The sequence below is a fragment of the Enoplosus armatus genome, chromosome 8, assembly GCF_043641665.1.
Source record: "Enoplosus armatus isolate fEnoArm2 chromosome 8, fEnoArm2.hap1, whole genome shotgun sequence".
Lineage (NCBI taxonomy): Eukaryota > Metazoa > Chordata > Actinopteri > Centrarchiformes > Enoplosidae > Enoplosus > Enoplosus armatus.
In genome coordinates this window covers 6,949,519-6,966,363 of record NC_092187.1, presented here as the reverse complement: position 1 = coordinate 6,966,363, position 16,845 = coordinate 6,949,519, and the positions used below count along the sequence as shown (strand labels likewise).

General features: G+C 42.2%; 1 protein-coding gene across 1 annotated transcript; it reads left to right on the top strand.

The window, feature by feature from the left end:
- Positions 1-572: 572 nt before the first annotated feature.
- Positions 573-16,775, top strand: rtel1 (regulator of telomere elongation helicase 1). The gene is made up of 33 exons (XM_070910562.1): positions 573-674; positions 1,155-1,353; positions 2,185-2,278; positions 2,547-2,628; positions 2,869-2,929; positions 3,173-3,248; positions 3,803-3,887; positions 4,461-4,526; positions 4,701-4,851; positions 4,987-5,025; positions 5,123-5,198; positions 5,820-5,917; positions 6,191-6,246; positions 7,017-7,088; positions 7,178-7,271; positions 7,509-7,641; positions 8,239-8,352; positions 8,579-8,619; positions 8,742-8,827; positions 8,984-9,061; positions 9,184-9,261; positions 10,007-10,153; positions 10,241-10,356; positions 12,086-12,209; positions 12,522-12,690; positions 12,780-12,937; positions 13,220-13,315; positions 13,803-14,013; positions 14,392-14,529; positions 15,240-15,371; positions 15,633-15,818; positions 15,910-16,032; positions 16,327-16,775. The coding sequence occupies exons 1-33, from the start codon at positions 573-575 to the stop codon at positions 16,395-16,397; spliced, it is 3,552 nt and encodes a 1,183-aa protein (XP_070766663.1). The 3' UTR covers positions 16,398-16,775.
- The last annotated feature ends 70 nt before the right edge of the window (positions 16,776-16,845 follow it).

The window sequence follows — 16,845 nt, the reverse complement described above, 5'->3', positions numbered from 1 at the left end:
GTGGAGGTGTGTGTTTCTGTTGGTACTGTTTGTGTACCTCTGAACCTAAAGAAGTGTGTGCAAGAGCTTTAAAGTAAATGTTGTATAAAGTGTTTAAACGATTAGCCAAAAAAATACATGCTAAACAATCATTACAAATAAACCTAAATTGATTGGTATTCTTTTTATATGACTGTGTCATAAATGTTAAAGCCTTTTGTCTTATACGTCACTTTGACCATGAGTTATCTGCATATTTCCTGTTAGAGACCCCCATCAGGGTCTTCCACCGTCCCGCCGGTATCACCATTTGAATGTGTTCATTTTTCTGTGAGTCCATGAACGCAGCAGGGGTAAGTTGTCATGCGCAGTCGAGTGAAAACTGAAAGCTGGCGCCAAACAGATGGTCCAGGTTTAGGTCTGACTCTGCTGTTACTACTTTATACTGCGGCTTAAGCAGTTCGTACTAACTATTAAATGTCAACACTTTTCACCTGTTTAAAAGTGTTTGACTGTTAACCTGGAAGTTGCTGAAAGTGCGTCGTTTTAACGCTAACGTTAGTGAATGCTGCTGTTAAGCTAGGAGACACATGATGCCTTCACTAACTCTGAGTGGAGTCACCGTGAACTTCCCTTTCCCTCCTTATGACTGTCAGAGGGACTACATGGGCAAAGTGATTGAATGTCTTCAGAGGGTGAGAAGTTATATTACATGTTACGTTGCTAATGGCAACAAGCCACACAACCAACACTGTAACGGTTTAAGGAAGGTTAACGTATATAACGTGTTTCTCAGCTGGACAGTCGTGCAGGAACTCATTAATTTACATTGGTAATAGAAACGTCTTAAGTATAAATTATAGGTACTTGTACTTTACATGAGTATTTCCATTTTATGCAGCTTCATACTTCTACTCCACTACATCTCAGAGGCAAATGTACTTTTTACTCCTACATTTGTCTGACAGCTTTAGTTAGAAGTTACTATGCTTTCTCATCCTCTTCCTGTCCAGTGAAAACCATGTATCTCAAAATATTTGTGGTAAACTGAAGGATGAAGTGAAGTGTTCCTTTATGTGTATGACCTGTATGCAAAGACTTTATATCAATCACATCTACTGATAAGCAGGAAAACAAAGATGACACTGGTGTACATGTCTGCCTGTGTGTTTCAGAAGGTGAACGGGGTTCTGGAGAGTCCCACAGGGACTGGTAAAACCCTGTGCCTGCTGTGTGCCACCTTGGCCTGGAGAGACCACTTCAAGGACACCATCTCTGCCCGCAAGATAGCAGAGAGGCTGGGCGGGGAGGAGATGTTCCCAAACACCCCGCTGTCATCATGGGGGACGGCTGCTACAGACGGTGACACACCAAGTATGTTCAGATCACATCACCAGACAACCTCAGTGCAGTTTAAAGGGTTTCACTGGCTGTTGACTTCAGGACCCAGTACACGTCTAATAGCTCATACATCACCTGACAACCAGTGTTAGCAACTGTGAGTGTAAAAGACAGGGTGCAGGGAGTGGGCGCTAGTACAACAGAACTGCAACAAATACTACCTATGAAGATAACATGTCAGTCTCATGCCTAAATAAGTCACAACCGCTGTCTTACTAAGTCAGAGGTCGTATTCACAAAAAAGAAACTCCTAACAATAAGTCCTAACTGAAGGACTCATCAAGGTCCTGGTCTAAGAGTAATTCTCAAAGCCTGTTGGCTCTAAAAGCAGCTCCTCCTCAATTTAATTAGTATTTTATTTTAATTTAATTTAATCTAATCTAATCCATTCTAATCCATCCATTCCTTGTCACGCTCCTATGTATTGATAGATATTTTATTTCACATTCACTGACACAGACTGATCACCTGTTAACCTGTTGACCAATCAATGTAGACGTAGTGAGTAATTCATTCAGAAACATGATGCTCTCCATAGCAACACGGTCAACCTCGTCCGTCTCTCTCTTTTCATCTCTCACAAAGAAAATAAAATGTATTTAGTAAACCAGGAAACACTGTGATCGAAACGTTTTAAAGTTGTTGAGGAAATTCCTCTCATGTCACATCAGTCTATAAAATTATTTTTTTTTTCACCCTGATGCACTAAATATCACAGGGACAGAATGGTTATTATCAAAAATATTATGCTTCATGTAACTCTGAAATCTCATGTGATTATTGTGTGTTGTTATTGTCCTCCAGCCTACTACACTGATGTTCCCAAGATCATATACGCATCCAGGACGCACTCTCAGCTCGCACAGGTTATCAGTGAGTTAAAGAACACCTCATACAGGTAAACCTTGTCACTTCCAAACACGACAAGATGTTAGAAACAGTCTAGCAGTTGTATAGTGGACAAATATATAAGTTTATTATTTTTCTAATGCCAAGGTAACAACATTTAGACCAGTATGAGACATTTAAAACTGTTGACTGAAAGGCTGCAGCTAAATATTCAGAGGATTTTTCTCACTAACTCTTCTTGATATTCAACACAGAGGAGTTCCAGGTTTTAGGCTGTTTCTGGTAAATCCATATATCAATGTAACCCTAATGTTCAGGCCAAAGGTGTGTGTGCTGGGATCAAGAGAGCAGCTGTGTATCAACCAGGAAGTGATGCGTCAGGAGAGCAACCACATCAAGGTAAGCCAAGTCTAAGCCTAATTTCCCCCCCGGGGATCAATAAAATATTTCTGATTCTGATTCAACTACAACTGTAAGATTACTTGTGAATTCTCAGGGGGGTGTTCATGTTGCCATGGCAGCTGATTTTAGTAATAGTTACTGCTGATGCTTGTCTTTAGAGAAGCAGCAGGTCAGACACTGAAAGTTGTGCTTCAGGCTGATGAAAATATGCTATTGAACCAATCACCTGCGTTTCAGGTCCATATGTGCAGAAGCAAAGTTGCCACCAGGTCCTGTGTCTTCTACAATAACGTTGAAGGTAATGGTTTAACACTTGGAAGAACTACATGCAGTAGATATCAGTGAGGTCAACACAAAATGACAGAGCACCACAGACAATATTCATGTAGCAGAATGTAGTATTTTAACATCAGTATCATGAGTAAGATTACTGGATCATTAATGGACGAATGCAGCTAGAGGTTTTTTCCAGCAGTGATTGGGTTAAAGTGTTTGGAACATCTGACAACAGCACAACATCTGTAAATTTGATCCTCTTTAGAGAAGAGCACTGACAAAGACTTAGTGAATTCAATCCTCGACGTGGAAGACTTGGTGAAATTCGGCAACAAACAGAGGTGAGAGTTATGTTCATGTTTATTTCACTAACAAATCTCTGTCCTGATGTCCAGTGTGTGTGTGTGGAGTGGAGGGCTGCAACTATGGATTATTTTCATTTTTTGTTGCAGACCATTTTCTCAATCAGTCGTTTCGACTAGAAACCCACGTTAACTTCTTTTAATTGTTTGTTTAATCCAACAAACACTTAAAATATTCAGGTAACTATCACATGAGATAAAGAAAAGCAGCAAATCCTCACTGCAGGAAACAAAAAATATGAACCAATAATTGATTATCCAAATAGTTGCTAATTAATTTTCGGGACAGTGAACAGGACGAATGAGTGATGGTGACGAATTATGTTCTCCACTCAGTGTTTTGATGTCAGGAATATTATTTCTTTGTTTCCAGGGAGATATTAATGAGTTTATCTCTGCTGTTGTAAACATTGTTGTCGGTGCTCTAGAATCAGTATCTTGTTATTATGTCCTTTGTGTTGCAACAGACTAGTTTCCCTTCAGGGATAGTAACATGAGTACATTTCAATTCACAGTTGAATTTCTTTCTTCAGGGTCTGTCCTTACTACCTCTCCCGTTCCTTGAAACAGCAAGCAGATGTCATTTTCATGCCCTATAATTACCTGCTGGATCCAAAGGTGAGCTGACGGCTGTGAACAAGGAGGCAGAGCTTATTTACAAACTCGAAGATTCAGGTGACATCTGCAATCACCTTGTGTTGGAAAATAATACACAAACACCTCAGTTTTGACAGGTACAATGCCGACTTCTGGTAATATTGACAACTACCTGCTACGTCACATCTGACAATGTTTAAGCTACAGCTGGATTTATGTTTCTCTGCTTCTGCTGGAGGAATTGATTCATAGTTCAGCATAGGGTTTTACCTGTTGAATCGTTCGTGACGGATTAGCTCTAGCATCTTCCCAGTTTGGCAGACATGATAGTGGCTAGCTCACCAACTACAATAGTTTGCCTGCTGGCCCTGTGAGTAGTCACTGGTCACCTTTTTCACAAGGACGCCAGAATGAACTTCACTTTCTGTGTCCCAAACTAGATCTCAGAGTGCTTTCTGTCAGCACTGACAAAGATATCAAAATGATCTGTACTGCATTACAAAGTACATTAACAAAGACTTCAGTGTGGTTATTGGTCCTGTCATTACATATTCAATTACATGCTGGTGTTTGCTCTCTCTCTTTGTTCCACAGAGTCGCAGGGCGCACAACATCGAGCTAAAGGGAGCCGTGGTTATCTTTGATGAAGCTCACAATGTGGTAAGACTGTGTGAAGTTCATCATTTATTAATCCACACTCCACTAAGATTGTCTGGACGACCACACTGTGAGGTGAACTTTGCTTGAAGCACACTGAGGCCTTAAGAGTCCCCACATTAGGGGGACGGACATGACTGTGGATATCCCGCCAGATGATGCTTGTGTTGTCTGCAGGAGAAGACGTGTGAAGAATCAACATCATTCGACCTGACTCCCTACGATGTGGCCTCAGCCATTACTGCTGTGGACCGGCTGCTGGTGGAGCAGTCTAAAGACGCCGGCCGTGGTGACTCTGAAGACTTCAATGTAGAATCCCTCAACTCTGGTCAGGATGCTTCTTTGACTCAACCTTTGGGGCTAAATACACAACATTTAAAACACATCTGAATGTTATAAACAAATTCATCCTTTACAGTTCATGTACTAAAAAAATCAGCTGGTGATATTCTTTTTGTTTCAGGTTTTAAAATGGATATACAAACCATAGCTAAAATCAAACGTAAGTACTCTTTAAGGTATAAAGAAGATAAATATCTCAATTCAGCCATTCATCGGTTCTCTGGATTTGATTGGACCGTTTCTGTCTGCTTTCACAGAGATACTGCTGGATCTGGAAGCCGCCATCGATTCTTATGAGGTTCCAAGTGACAAAGGCATCACAAAACCTGGCATGTACGTAAAAGTGTGGTCAGAGATAATAAGCAGATTGTTTTTACTCTACTGACAGCTTCATGTACAGTAACATCTGTGGATGGATCAATCCTTCTGTCTAACACTTCTTCCAAAACAAATGCTCTCATCTACTGGTTAGACTGCCTGACATCTGATGGATTTCCACAAACCCCTTTCCGATCCATTTTGACACCACTTCCCAGATGTGAGACACCTTGCACATTCACACCTTGATTTATATGACTCTCACAAGACTGCCATGTGACTTAAATGAGTCTCATGTGACATTATGGCTGGTTATCGAACCTGTATTCGTTGGTGCCACCCCGACTTTTGTTGCACCAACAATAGGTTCATTCAGGGACTGAAACAGGTCGGTATCACCTGAAGTCAATGAATTGTCACATTTACCTCAGTATTGATGAATGAAACTGTGTTATTGAACACAGAAAAAAAAACAGAAACTGGAATCAGAATCAACAAAAATCTAAATGATATTCAACATATTAATCATTACAGTAAGACTCCAGTGGATATCTTCCTTTTGACTTGCCACAGAAAGTTAGTTGAATATGGATTTTGAGATGAAGTGTCACCTGTCTGTCTGTTTGTCTCACTCAGCTTCATCTATGAGCTGTTGGAGAGAGCCCACCTGACCTATGACAGCAAGACGGCGGTCTTTGAAGCTTTGGAGCAGATCAGTGGATACTTGGCAGGACGTCAGTATGGATTGATTTCTTTATGTGTTTGTTTATACAACATGTCTCTTGATTCAGGATCTGTTACCTTCTCTGCTGTCTACCATTACACAGAAGAAGGAGCTGTACAATAAGCCATAGCTGTATTATATATGATATACATTGGTCCTGGTCCCCACTCATCTCATATATGGAGACTCCCGTTTGCTGGCTGTATCATACAGACCCTGTTACAATACAAAGTCATATGTGTGGTTGTAAATAACAAATTACTTGTGTGATGTTTCTCATCAGAAACTGGAATATTCCTGAACACAACTGGACTGCAGAAGCTGGCTGACATCATACAGGTATGCTACATGCAGAAGTTAAAGGAACAGATAAACATTTCTGGAATACTTTCTTTCTGAGAGTCAGATGTTCAGAAGGACCTCAGTCTCATGTCTGTGTGTTCAGTACAAAGCTGGAGTCAGGACGTGGTTAGCCTAACTTAGCATAAAGCTAGCCTGGCTCTGTCCAAAGTTCAGTAACACCTCACACCAACACCTCTAAAGCTCACCGATGAACATGTTGTATCCGTTTGTTTAATCTGCACACAGACAAAAATGTGGAAACAGCAGTTTGTGGTTTTATGAGGAGTTACGTGCTGGAACTATTTCTTGGTGGACAAGAGCTGGGAGTCCAGCTTCCTGAAGTCTTGTTGTCACAGTGAGGTTGTCAGGTTTGGTTCCATCATGTCTGTGCAGATACCAAAATCAAAACCTGAACTCACCGACTGTATCTGATAACCTGTATTGTGGCTGTAAACACTGAACAAAAGTGCTGGGTGGATGGATTCGCTATTGTTTCTTAAAAGGTTGCTCAAGCATGTAACTCCGACTAAAAGCATAAACTGTTGTTTTTACCAGATTAATTTATGAGATTGAGATTAATCTTCTCATCTCGAATAAACATATTTCCCAAACTGTCTGTAGTAGCTCACCAGGTTACTGCTGCATGTTACATCTGACAGTTTCTACCAAAGTGGGAGACACAGCACAACACATCATTGATCCATCACATAAACAGCAGTTCATTTTCAGTTTACTGTAGCAGCCATGATTCTGTCCTTCTGTTGTAGCTGGTGTTCTGTGGTGAAGCATCAGAAAAGGACCGGCAGCAGCAGAAGCAGTCCAACACGGCTCACTTTAAGGTGTGTGTTCATTAAACCAGCGGCCATTTTGAAATGATGTTAGTTATGTAAACATGACGCCAGCGATCATATCTGTCTGTCTGGCTCAGGTTCATATCCACCGAGACAACAGCCATCACAAGAAAAAACAGAGCACAGATTTGTGGGCTTCAACATCGTCTTCATCTTCATCAAAGAAACAAGGTGATGACATACATCCTGAGACATGCTCGGTCACAGTGTTCACACATTTGCAGCTGTGGGATCATTGACACCTGAGTCAGAGAAGTTAGATACTGTATATCATTATTTATCATTTTTTATCATTATCAGACCTAGAGGATGAACCCTGATGAAAGTTTTCGTTGGATGTTAGTTTCTCTCACTGACTCTGAGTAAACCTGGTTAAATGGCTCTTACATGTTTCTTTGCACCTTGTAGGAAACGTATTGAGTTACTGGTGCTTCTCTCCGGGCTTCAGCATGCAGGATCTGGTGAATCAAGGTGTTCGCAGCATTATTCTGACCAGTGGGACCCTCTCTCCTCTGACCTCATTCACCTCTGAGATGAGAATGTAAGTCACCAGTTACCTCCTTCATTAAAGAGCAGCTTTATACCTTTACTCTAAGCTTGATCTCTGAGGGGTAGATTTGCCCCAAGAACAGCTGATTTAAGTGCAGAGACACCAGCAACTAGCACTTGCTAGAAAGGCAAAGCAGCCAACTGCAGTAATCTCTGAACATCTGCTGACTTCATGGCATTGCATGAGGTTCTGTCAGTGGTTGAAAAAACATGAGGTTGAGTCATATCTTACTCATCTCAGTTCATCATCGATACTGTGTCCTGATCTGTCTATGGACACCTCTTTGCTGCTAATTTACTGCTCTGCATCAGACATGGTATTCAGACTATTTTTGGAAAAATGTGCAGCTTTTAATGAAACTGTTTCATATACGTGTGTGTGTGTGTGTGTGTGTGTGTGTGTGTGTGTGTGTGTGTGTGTCAGTTATATTAAGTCAGACCCAAATCTGATGCAACTCTTATTTCAACCTAAAGCACCTTTCATCAAAGGAAACATTAGCCAAAATGTCCCATTTAAAACTCTTTATAAGTCATCATCCATGTTGCTGTTAACAGCAGGTAAACCTTGATCTTGATCTTGTTGGTGTAGAGAGTTCCCTGTGACTCTGGAGAACAGCCATGTGATCGAGCGGGACCAGATCTTTGTTAGCGTCATTGAACGAGGCCCAGATGGAGAGCGTTTAAGTTCAGCGTTTGATAGAAGGTTAGTAGAAGCTGCTACGCTTTCATCAACATCTGAGCAGTCACACACACTATTTCACACACATCTCCTTATATACCGCCCATATGTGTTATGTTTGTCTCATTACGTCCTGATGTGACTTTTTGGAGCAGCTACTTTAACAGTGAAATAGTTTTACTCTGCAGGTAGTTTAACTTCGGGTTGTGACGATGGAAATTAAACAAATTATCTTTCCTTTCTGTGACAGGTTTGTTCCTGAAAACATGGCATCTTTAGGAAACACTATTGGTAAGATCAGACAATATAGAAATGTTTTTATTCCAGCTGACATTGATTGATTGTGCCTGTAGTATGATATTTTCTGTCTTGATTATCACATGAATGAGTTGCTTTTTGTGTTCCCCCCTCAGCCAACCTGAGCCGTGTGGTTCCTCACGGTCTCTTAGTGTTTTTTCCCTCATTCCCTTTAATGGAAAAAACCCTGGACTTCTGGAAAGTAAGTGGAGATGCAGCAGAATATAATTTTTTCGCTATTTTACATTGTATTTGTCTTGATTATATTTTGTTTTGGATACTCCAAATGATTTCTGACTTCAATTATGTAAAATCAGGTGTGTGTGTGTGTCTGTGTCTGTGTGTGTTGTCTCACCAGGCTAACGGACATGCTGCTCGCATTGAGAATGTAAAGCCCATGTTTGTTGAACCTAAAGGAAAGGGCACCTTTAATGAGGTGAGTGTGCTTTCATTAAATGTCTACATGACTGAAACACATGTCCAGGATTCTGTAAAGGTCTCATTGTAACGTTACTTAGAGGACAAACTACAGTTGATCTTGTCTCTGTCTGTTCTCAGGTTATTGACGGATATTACAACAAAGTCAATGATCCGGCATCCAAAGGGGGAACCTTCTTTGCTGTGTGTCGAGGGAAGGTGAGGTTACTGTGTGTCTGTGGAGAAGTATACAGTTTCACTGACAGTCTCCAAAATGGTCAGACGCAGCATTTTAGATAAATATTTCCATGAAATGTATTGTGGATATTTATGATATGCAGAGGAGATATCATGTCTTTAGAGGCCCCATCACCTTTCCTCTAGTGTCACCAGCAGGATGAACAGATTTTGGCTTCATTGCTGGAAGGACTTTTAACCACAACAAGAATTCACTAAGTATTTTTCATTAAACACTTTCCCAGTGTTCGCTGTTATGGTTAGGAGCGTTATTGTCCACATTGTGAAAAATAGTTTTTGGCTTCACCAAAAAGCTTTAAAAACAAAACAGGGATAGTAAAATGAAATCAAAGCACTAGAGTAGGCTATGCATTCAGTATCCTGATGCATTTGGCAGAAAGAGGGTGAGGAGGGTCACATAGTCTGGAAATCCTTATATTTAATTTGTATTTCACACTTGCATGCATCTGGAGCAGTTTTATCAGCGTGGGTTTTACGGGTTAGTGGTTAGGGTTAGGGTTAGTTATTTCATCAACTGCATGCTGTAATCTTTTAGCTAGCTAACAAAAGATGTGTGAATGGGACAGACCAGTCAGTTCAGCTTCATTGAATACATCTTCAAAACCAAGCTACTGCACATAATGTTGTAATGTGATTATTATGGTAGTCACAGATTTCAGTGGCGCTTCTCTCACACAGCATTTCTGTAAATGTCTTACTGTTTAAGGCCAGCGAGGGTCTGGATTTCGCAGACACCTTTGGACGGGGTGTCATCATCACCGGCCTTCCTTTCCCTCCAAAGATGGACCCCCGAGTCATCCTGAAGATGCAGTTTCTGGACGAGATGAGCCGGAAGAAAACTCCTGGGCTGAAGGTGCCTTTTCTCTCTGAAAAGGCTTGATGTTGTTTTATTTTAGTGGCTCAGTCTCATCATGGTTGTTGTTGTCTCTCTGTGTGACAGTACTTGTCTGGGCAGGACTGGTACAGGCAGCAGGCTTTCAGAGCTGTGAACCAGGCCATCGGTAGAGTCATTCGCCACAAAGAGGACTATGGAGCCATCTTCCTGTGTGATCAGAGGTCAGACATGGAGGCGTCACTCATATCATTGTTACTTATTCTGAGACACAAGCAACAAACACTCGTACAAGAGACTTAAGATTTGCTCAAACAATTTATCGATCAACAGAAAATTAATCCGCAACTATTTGGATAATCAGTTCATTTTTTCAAGCAAAAACATTCAATAGTTCCTCCATTGGGATGATTTGGGGTCCTGGTATTGAGCCAGTGTTCCTGTCCTGAAATGTTCCTGCTATGACAAGTTAAAATGTCTGCTGTGGAAAAAGCCATCCCATCATGCAACTGGATAGCAGCTTTCATTCAACCCTCCCTGCCTCCTAAATGCCCACTTCTCTCACACCCAGTAACCCTGATGACATCAGACTGTTTATTGCCAAGTTTATTGCCAGACCAACATACATTACAAGGAATTTGCTGTGGTCTGATGGTGCTGACAACAATGTAAAAATATAAAGGTAAAAAAAATAAGATAAGATAAATAACAAACAGTGCAGTGACCAAATAAAGTGTCCAGTAGGGGGTGGGTGCGTTAATGTAACGCAGGGGGGACAGGGGCGGTGTACGTTAATATAACGTATAACTTGTGTTGTGTTGGTGGGGGGGTCGGAGGTCAGTGCAAGTCTTTGGCTATGTTTGTCAGTTTGACTGCAGAGGGAAAGAAACTGTTTTTGTGGCGGGAGGTTTTGGTCCTGACGGACCGCAGCCTCCTGCCAAAGGGGAGGGGGTCAAACAGATGGTGTCCGGGGTGGGAGGGGTCGGCAGCGATCTTCCCTGCTCTCCTCAGGGTCCTGGAGGAGTACAGGTCCTGAAGAGATGGGAGGTTGCAGCCAATCACCCTCTCTGCAGTCTGCACCTTTCCTTGGTGGAGGCAGCAGCGTACCAGACGGTGACGGAGGAGGTGAGGATGGACTCTATGACGGCAGTGTAGAAGTGAACCAGCATTGTTTTGTGGCAGGTTAAACTTCCTCAGCTGCCTCAGGAAGTACATCCTCTGTTGGGCTTTCTTAATGAGACCTTGATCGGAGGTCCTGGCTGATGATGGAGCCCAGGAAACGGAAGGACTCCACAATGTCCACTGGAGAGTCACACAGAGTGATGGGGGCAGGTGGGGCTGCGCTCTTCCTAGTCTACAACCATCTCCACTGTCTTTGAAGCGTTAAGCTCCAGGTTGTTGTTGTTGCACCAGGTCACCAGATGGTCAATCCCACCTGTAGGCAGACTCATCCTCACCAGAGATGAGTCCGATGAGGGTGGTGTCGTCTGCGAACTTCAGGAGCTTGACGGACTGGTGACTGCAGGTGCAGCTGTTGGTGTACAGGGAGAAGAGTAGAGGAGAAAGAACGCAGCCTTGAGGGGAGCCGGTGCTGATCGTCCGCGAGTCTGAGACGTGTTTCCCCAGCTTCACGTGCTGCTTCCTGTCAGACAGGAAATCTGTGATCCACTTGCAGGTGGGGTCAGGCACATTAAGCTGGGAGAACTTGTCCTGAAGAAGAGCCGGGATGATTGTGTTGAAGGCAGAGCTGAAGTCCACGAACAGGATCCTGGCGTAGTCCAGGTGCTGGAGGATGAAGTGTAGGGCCAAGTTGACGGCGTCGTCTACAGACCTGTTGGCTCTGTAGGCGAACTGCAGGGGGTCCAGCAGAGGGTCAGTGATGGATGGTCAGGGTGATGGTGATGATGAAGGTGATTTGTAGAGTCACAGAATGACATGTGACTTTCTCTGCAGGTTTAAAGGCTCTGATGTCAGGGCTCAGCTTCCATCGTGGGTCAGACCGTACGTGCGTCTGTACGACGGCTTCGGGAACGTGGTCCGTGACGTCTCTCAGTTCTTCAGGGTTGCACAGAAATTGGTTGGTTCCTCTCCTCGCATGAACTATTTTGTTGATCAACCGACTCACTGCCCTGGTCCTGGATCAGCTGGCCAAAAACACAAAACAGACAGGGTGATTCGGCTGCTGTGACACCAGTGAACTTTAACTCACTTATGTTTGGCTTTTGGTGCTGAAAAAAAAAACTGTTTTAAAATATATATATTTGAAAGAATCAACAGCAACATCTCCCCCCTGAAATGATGATGATGATGTTGTTACAATGCACACATCAACTGTCATCATGTTTAATATTTCATCTTCACTGTTTGTGGTTGTGTTTGAATGTGCCAGAGGCCTGTGGTAGAGAAGAAGGCTGCAGCAGAGTGCTGTGGGACAGTGTGTTCCCCTGACACTCAGCCCTCTGGCTTCACTTCCTCCTTCCAAAGCACCCAAAGCTCCCGGACCCAGAAGGCCAAAGTGCTGGACGCCCACCTGCCCAGCCTGAAGAGGAGGAGACTCAGTGAGTATCAACATAGTGCTTCAACATAAAGTGCTAAAAACATTACACCTTTGTCTATTTGTCACCTGTTGTGTGGTCTTTGTGATCAGATGACCACAGTGGAACCAATGGGATGGCCAGGATCTGTATAGAGTATGAGTGCGAGGTGCAGGAGAGTCAGAGGAGACCAGCCAACCTGCTGGATGCTCTAGAGCAGGGTGACCACGGCAGTGCAGAGGATGGTCATGCTCTTGTGGGAGAGGAGAAGGTAGCTTGTTTTCTGTGAGACACTCGTCCTACTAGTCTAAAGCACTTTTCTCAGCTTTACATGTACGTGTCAAAAAATAAGACGTGTGTGTGTGTGTGTGTGTGTGTGTGTGTGTGTGTGTGTGTGTGTGTGTGTGTGTGTGTGTGTACAGAAGTCAATTTACTGTGGTGGATATCCCATTTTCAGTGAGATTGTGTTTTGCCACAAAAAACAACAACGGTGAAGTTAAATTATCTGTGATTTTATATTTATTTGTTGAATTGTAAATGTTTTCTTTTGAAGGCAAACCGTTTGTCCACACTGTCTCTTCAACATGACAAGAGGATGGATGATGAAATGCGGGGAGGCAAACGTAAAATCAAATTGGTCCAGGAACAGGTACATGTTACATGTTAAAACATTTAAAAACAACACAGAGTCTCCATTGGATCTGTTCACAGGGCTGCTGTGCACTCAGAGCTCCACATCTAATACACAGTCATGTACTTTAAGCCTGACAAGGTCCTTTGGGTTTAGGTTACATATATGAAGCGTGAGTGAAGTGAAGACAGCTGCACTGAGTAAAATCTAAAAGTGTCTACCAGTGAAAATGGTGGCTGGATTTCAGGGTATTAGGATGATGACATCCGGCTTACTGACATCTAAGGTATCTCAGTTTACCATCATCAGGACAAAATGGACTGGATTGGTGGCCTGACCCGATAGGTAACAGCCGGCCAATCAGCTCCTTCTGCTGTTTTGTGGATTGGACTTACTTCACCTGTACTGCAGATGGCGCTCTGCTTCCTTTAATTAAAGTCATTACAAAATGGAAACAAACAAACCCTTTTTTGTAAATGTGTATTTTTCTCCATCCTTGTTGCAGAGATTGAGCGTTTCGGAGGCTGCGTCCGAGGAAGGCTCAGCCAGCAGGGCTAAGAAGTTCCTGGCAGAGATGAAGAAGTCCCTGAGCCAGGTCAACTTTGACCGCATTGTACAGGCTCTGCAGACCTACAAGAAGACGGACAACCTGGACGTTCTGCTGACGGAGACAGCTGTCCTAACTGAAGACGCTAACACTCACAGTCTGCTCCGGGGTTAGTCTCTGCTGAGGGGAACAGCAGCGTGTCTTGCACCTTTACACTGTTTTTATATATTTATATGGTGGAGTTTGCGACTGTGTTTCTAATATTTTGTCCAGGTCATTCATAGAGATGGAGCAGAGCCACCTTCATTTTTTAAGAAGAATTTCTCATTTCAGTTTAACCATTTATAGATTTTAAAGTGAAGTTTCTTTAGTACAGTGTGAAAGTTTTCTGCCTGTTTCAGATGTTGCAAGTTTTTTGTTTCCAAAGATACACAATTAATCAATATTAATCAGTGAGGAACCAACCATTAACAATATAAATAGTAGTGGTGTGTGTCAGTGTGTGTTTTGTCACCGGTGGACCCCTAATGCAGCCACTGTGTCGCAGGCGTTTACCAGTTTGTTCGTCCACATCACAAGAAGAGGTTTGATGAGAAGTGCCAGGAGCTGACTGGGCAGAGCTGTGGTTACAGACCTGACCATTCGCTGTCCAAGGACGAGAAGAAGGCACTGATGCTGCAGAGCGGTACGACACCTCCCAACACAACACGGCACACTTCTTTACATGTTGAGGGGTGGCCATAGTTTTTTAATGATCTGTCAATTTGTTTTTCATTAGTTAATAATTGGTGACGTCATCAGATTGCTTCTTTTGTCCGATCAACATACTTTTAATTTGCAATGCTAAATATAATTATGAATAAATAATATATAATAATAAAATAAATGATGAAGTTGAATCCAATAAAACGCACTCAGGGATTTTCCCTGCTACGTTCTCACTTGGTCGGGTGTGACTAGTAGCTTATGGTGGCTAATGTTAGCTAGCTTTAGATAGATATGCTGCTGGGTAACTGACATCAGTCAGTCTAATGACTTTGACTCTTCTCTACTTACAGTTGCTAATCGTGGCTGCTGTTAAGCAAAAGTTACATAAACCCACTTAAAAGACCTGTAAGTCCAGATATTACCACGACCATTAACAAGATAGTCTTGTGTCAAATTTCTCCCAGCTTTAGTATCTGCGTTTTTATTTCTTTCTTCTTGGTTTTATTTTTGGGTTTGAGTCATAATCAATTGTTAAAAGCAGAACAGATGTAATGATGGTGGAGGGTTTAACTGGTCTCATCTTATGTGGAGGGTTTAACTGGTCTCATCTTATGGTGGAGGGTTTTACTGGTCTCAGCTGTGTTCTAAGAGTCCCGTTAACATGACAGTTAACTTGTTTTCTTAAAGCTGCAGACAAACAGCCTGCTGTGGGTCCCACGTCCTCCAGCGGGACGTCTACCTGCAGTCAGCTGAACACACAGCAGCTCAACAAAGGAGGAAACCACCTGAACCAGCAGGGACTAAGAGGACCTCAGACTGGTGGGACATTACATCTTTTTACCTGATGAAGTATTCAATGCACTTGCAGGTTTAATCGTAAGACAGTCACCTCCATAGGTAGTAACCTACTCAGTTACTGGTTAATTCCTCCCGTGCTGGCACAATGAACATCAGCCAACATATCTGTTACACATGTGAACACAGCATTAAGAAGTCTATACACATTTCTATGAACTACTTAGACAAAGTGTATTATGTGCTGAATGGACGTTATTAAGCGTCTCCTCTCATGTTACTCAGGTTCTGCAAAGAGTGAAGTCCACGCCGCCTTTCTGTCTGATGTGAAAAAATCTCTCGGCGCAGAAAAAACAACTCAGCTGTTTCAGGCCATTCACAGCTACAAGAAGACCGACAGCTATGAGAATCTGGTGACCACAGTGGTGAGCTTATTCACAGAGAGAGATGAGGACTTCAACCTTCTAGTCAGTACGTTCTTTCATATCACTACATGTATTTACTTACTTACTATAAATGGATGTTCTTGTCAGTGGTTCTCACTATTCTCTCTGTTCTTAAGGATTTGGGACGGTTATCCGCCCTCACCATAAGAAGCAGTACAAAGAGATGTTGGATGCTCTGATAGGTCAGTCCGTCTCTGCTGCTGATGTTCCTACTCTGAGTGAAAACCAGCAAAGACAAGGTGAAGCTCAACCCAATGTACTACAGTAGATATTATAGGTGTTATATATATATATATATATATATATGTGTGTGTGTGTATATATATACACATATACATGTATATATACATGTATATGTATATATATATGTGTGTAAAAAAACAAACACCTCACAAATATATAGTTTCATGTTTAAAAAGGCTCAGTCATTTCCTAAAACAGCTGCTCACTGTTGTTGTAGGTATATTAAATATAACAAGACTTGTGTCCCCTATGAGATCTTTCAACTCGTTTTGCTTTTTTTTTTTTTTCAGCTTCATCATCACCTCCTGTGAAGACACAAAGCAAGATTTCAGGTTTTTTCTCAAGCAGCCAAAGAAAGTAGAGCCTTGTGTATGTATTTCAGAAAGTTCACAACTGTTACTGTTGACAAATCATGAACTATCCAGGCTCTGCTCTGCTGTCAGTAGTCTGGATCTGCAGGTGTCTGAGCTCTGAAGCTGGGATGGACTGAAATAATGAACCAGACTTGGTGTTGGACAAAGCAAACTAAAGTGACTGTATCTCCTGACAATACTCAACAGTACCTCAACAATGAAGCAGAGTAGTAGATCACTAATTTAAGATGGCACAAGGGCCGTAAAGACTTTGTAAATAAAGTGCACAGCCTGCTCTGTATTTAATTAATGTCATGAAATGTGAAAATGTAACAGAAATAAAATGCTTTTTTTTTTTTTTTCACTAATTAAATTCATGAAATCTACTCATGCCTCAGGTTTCTTCTGTAACAACAGTGCTGTACCGGCTCCTCTTCCTCTTCACTTGTCAAACTG

Bases quoted from the DNA above. Each gene is read 5' to 3' on its own strand.
- rtel1 (XM_070910562.1), top strand. From the start codon at position 573: ATGCCTTCACTAACTCTGAGTGGAGTCACCGTGAACTTCCCTTTCCCT. The intron at 2,930-3,172 runs GTAATGGTTTAA...GATCCTCTTTAG, and splicing joins CTTCTACAATAACGTTGAAG to AGAAGAGCACTGACAAAGAC. The intron at 3,888-4,460 runs GTGAGCTGACGG...TTTGTTCCACAG, and splicing joins ATTACCTGCTGGATCCAAAG to AGTCGCAGGGCGCACAACAT.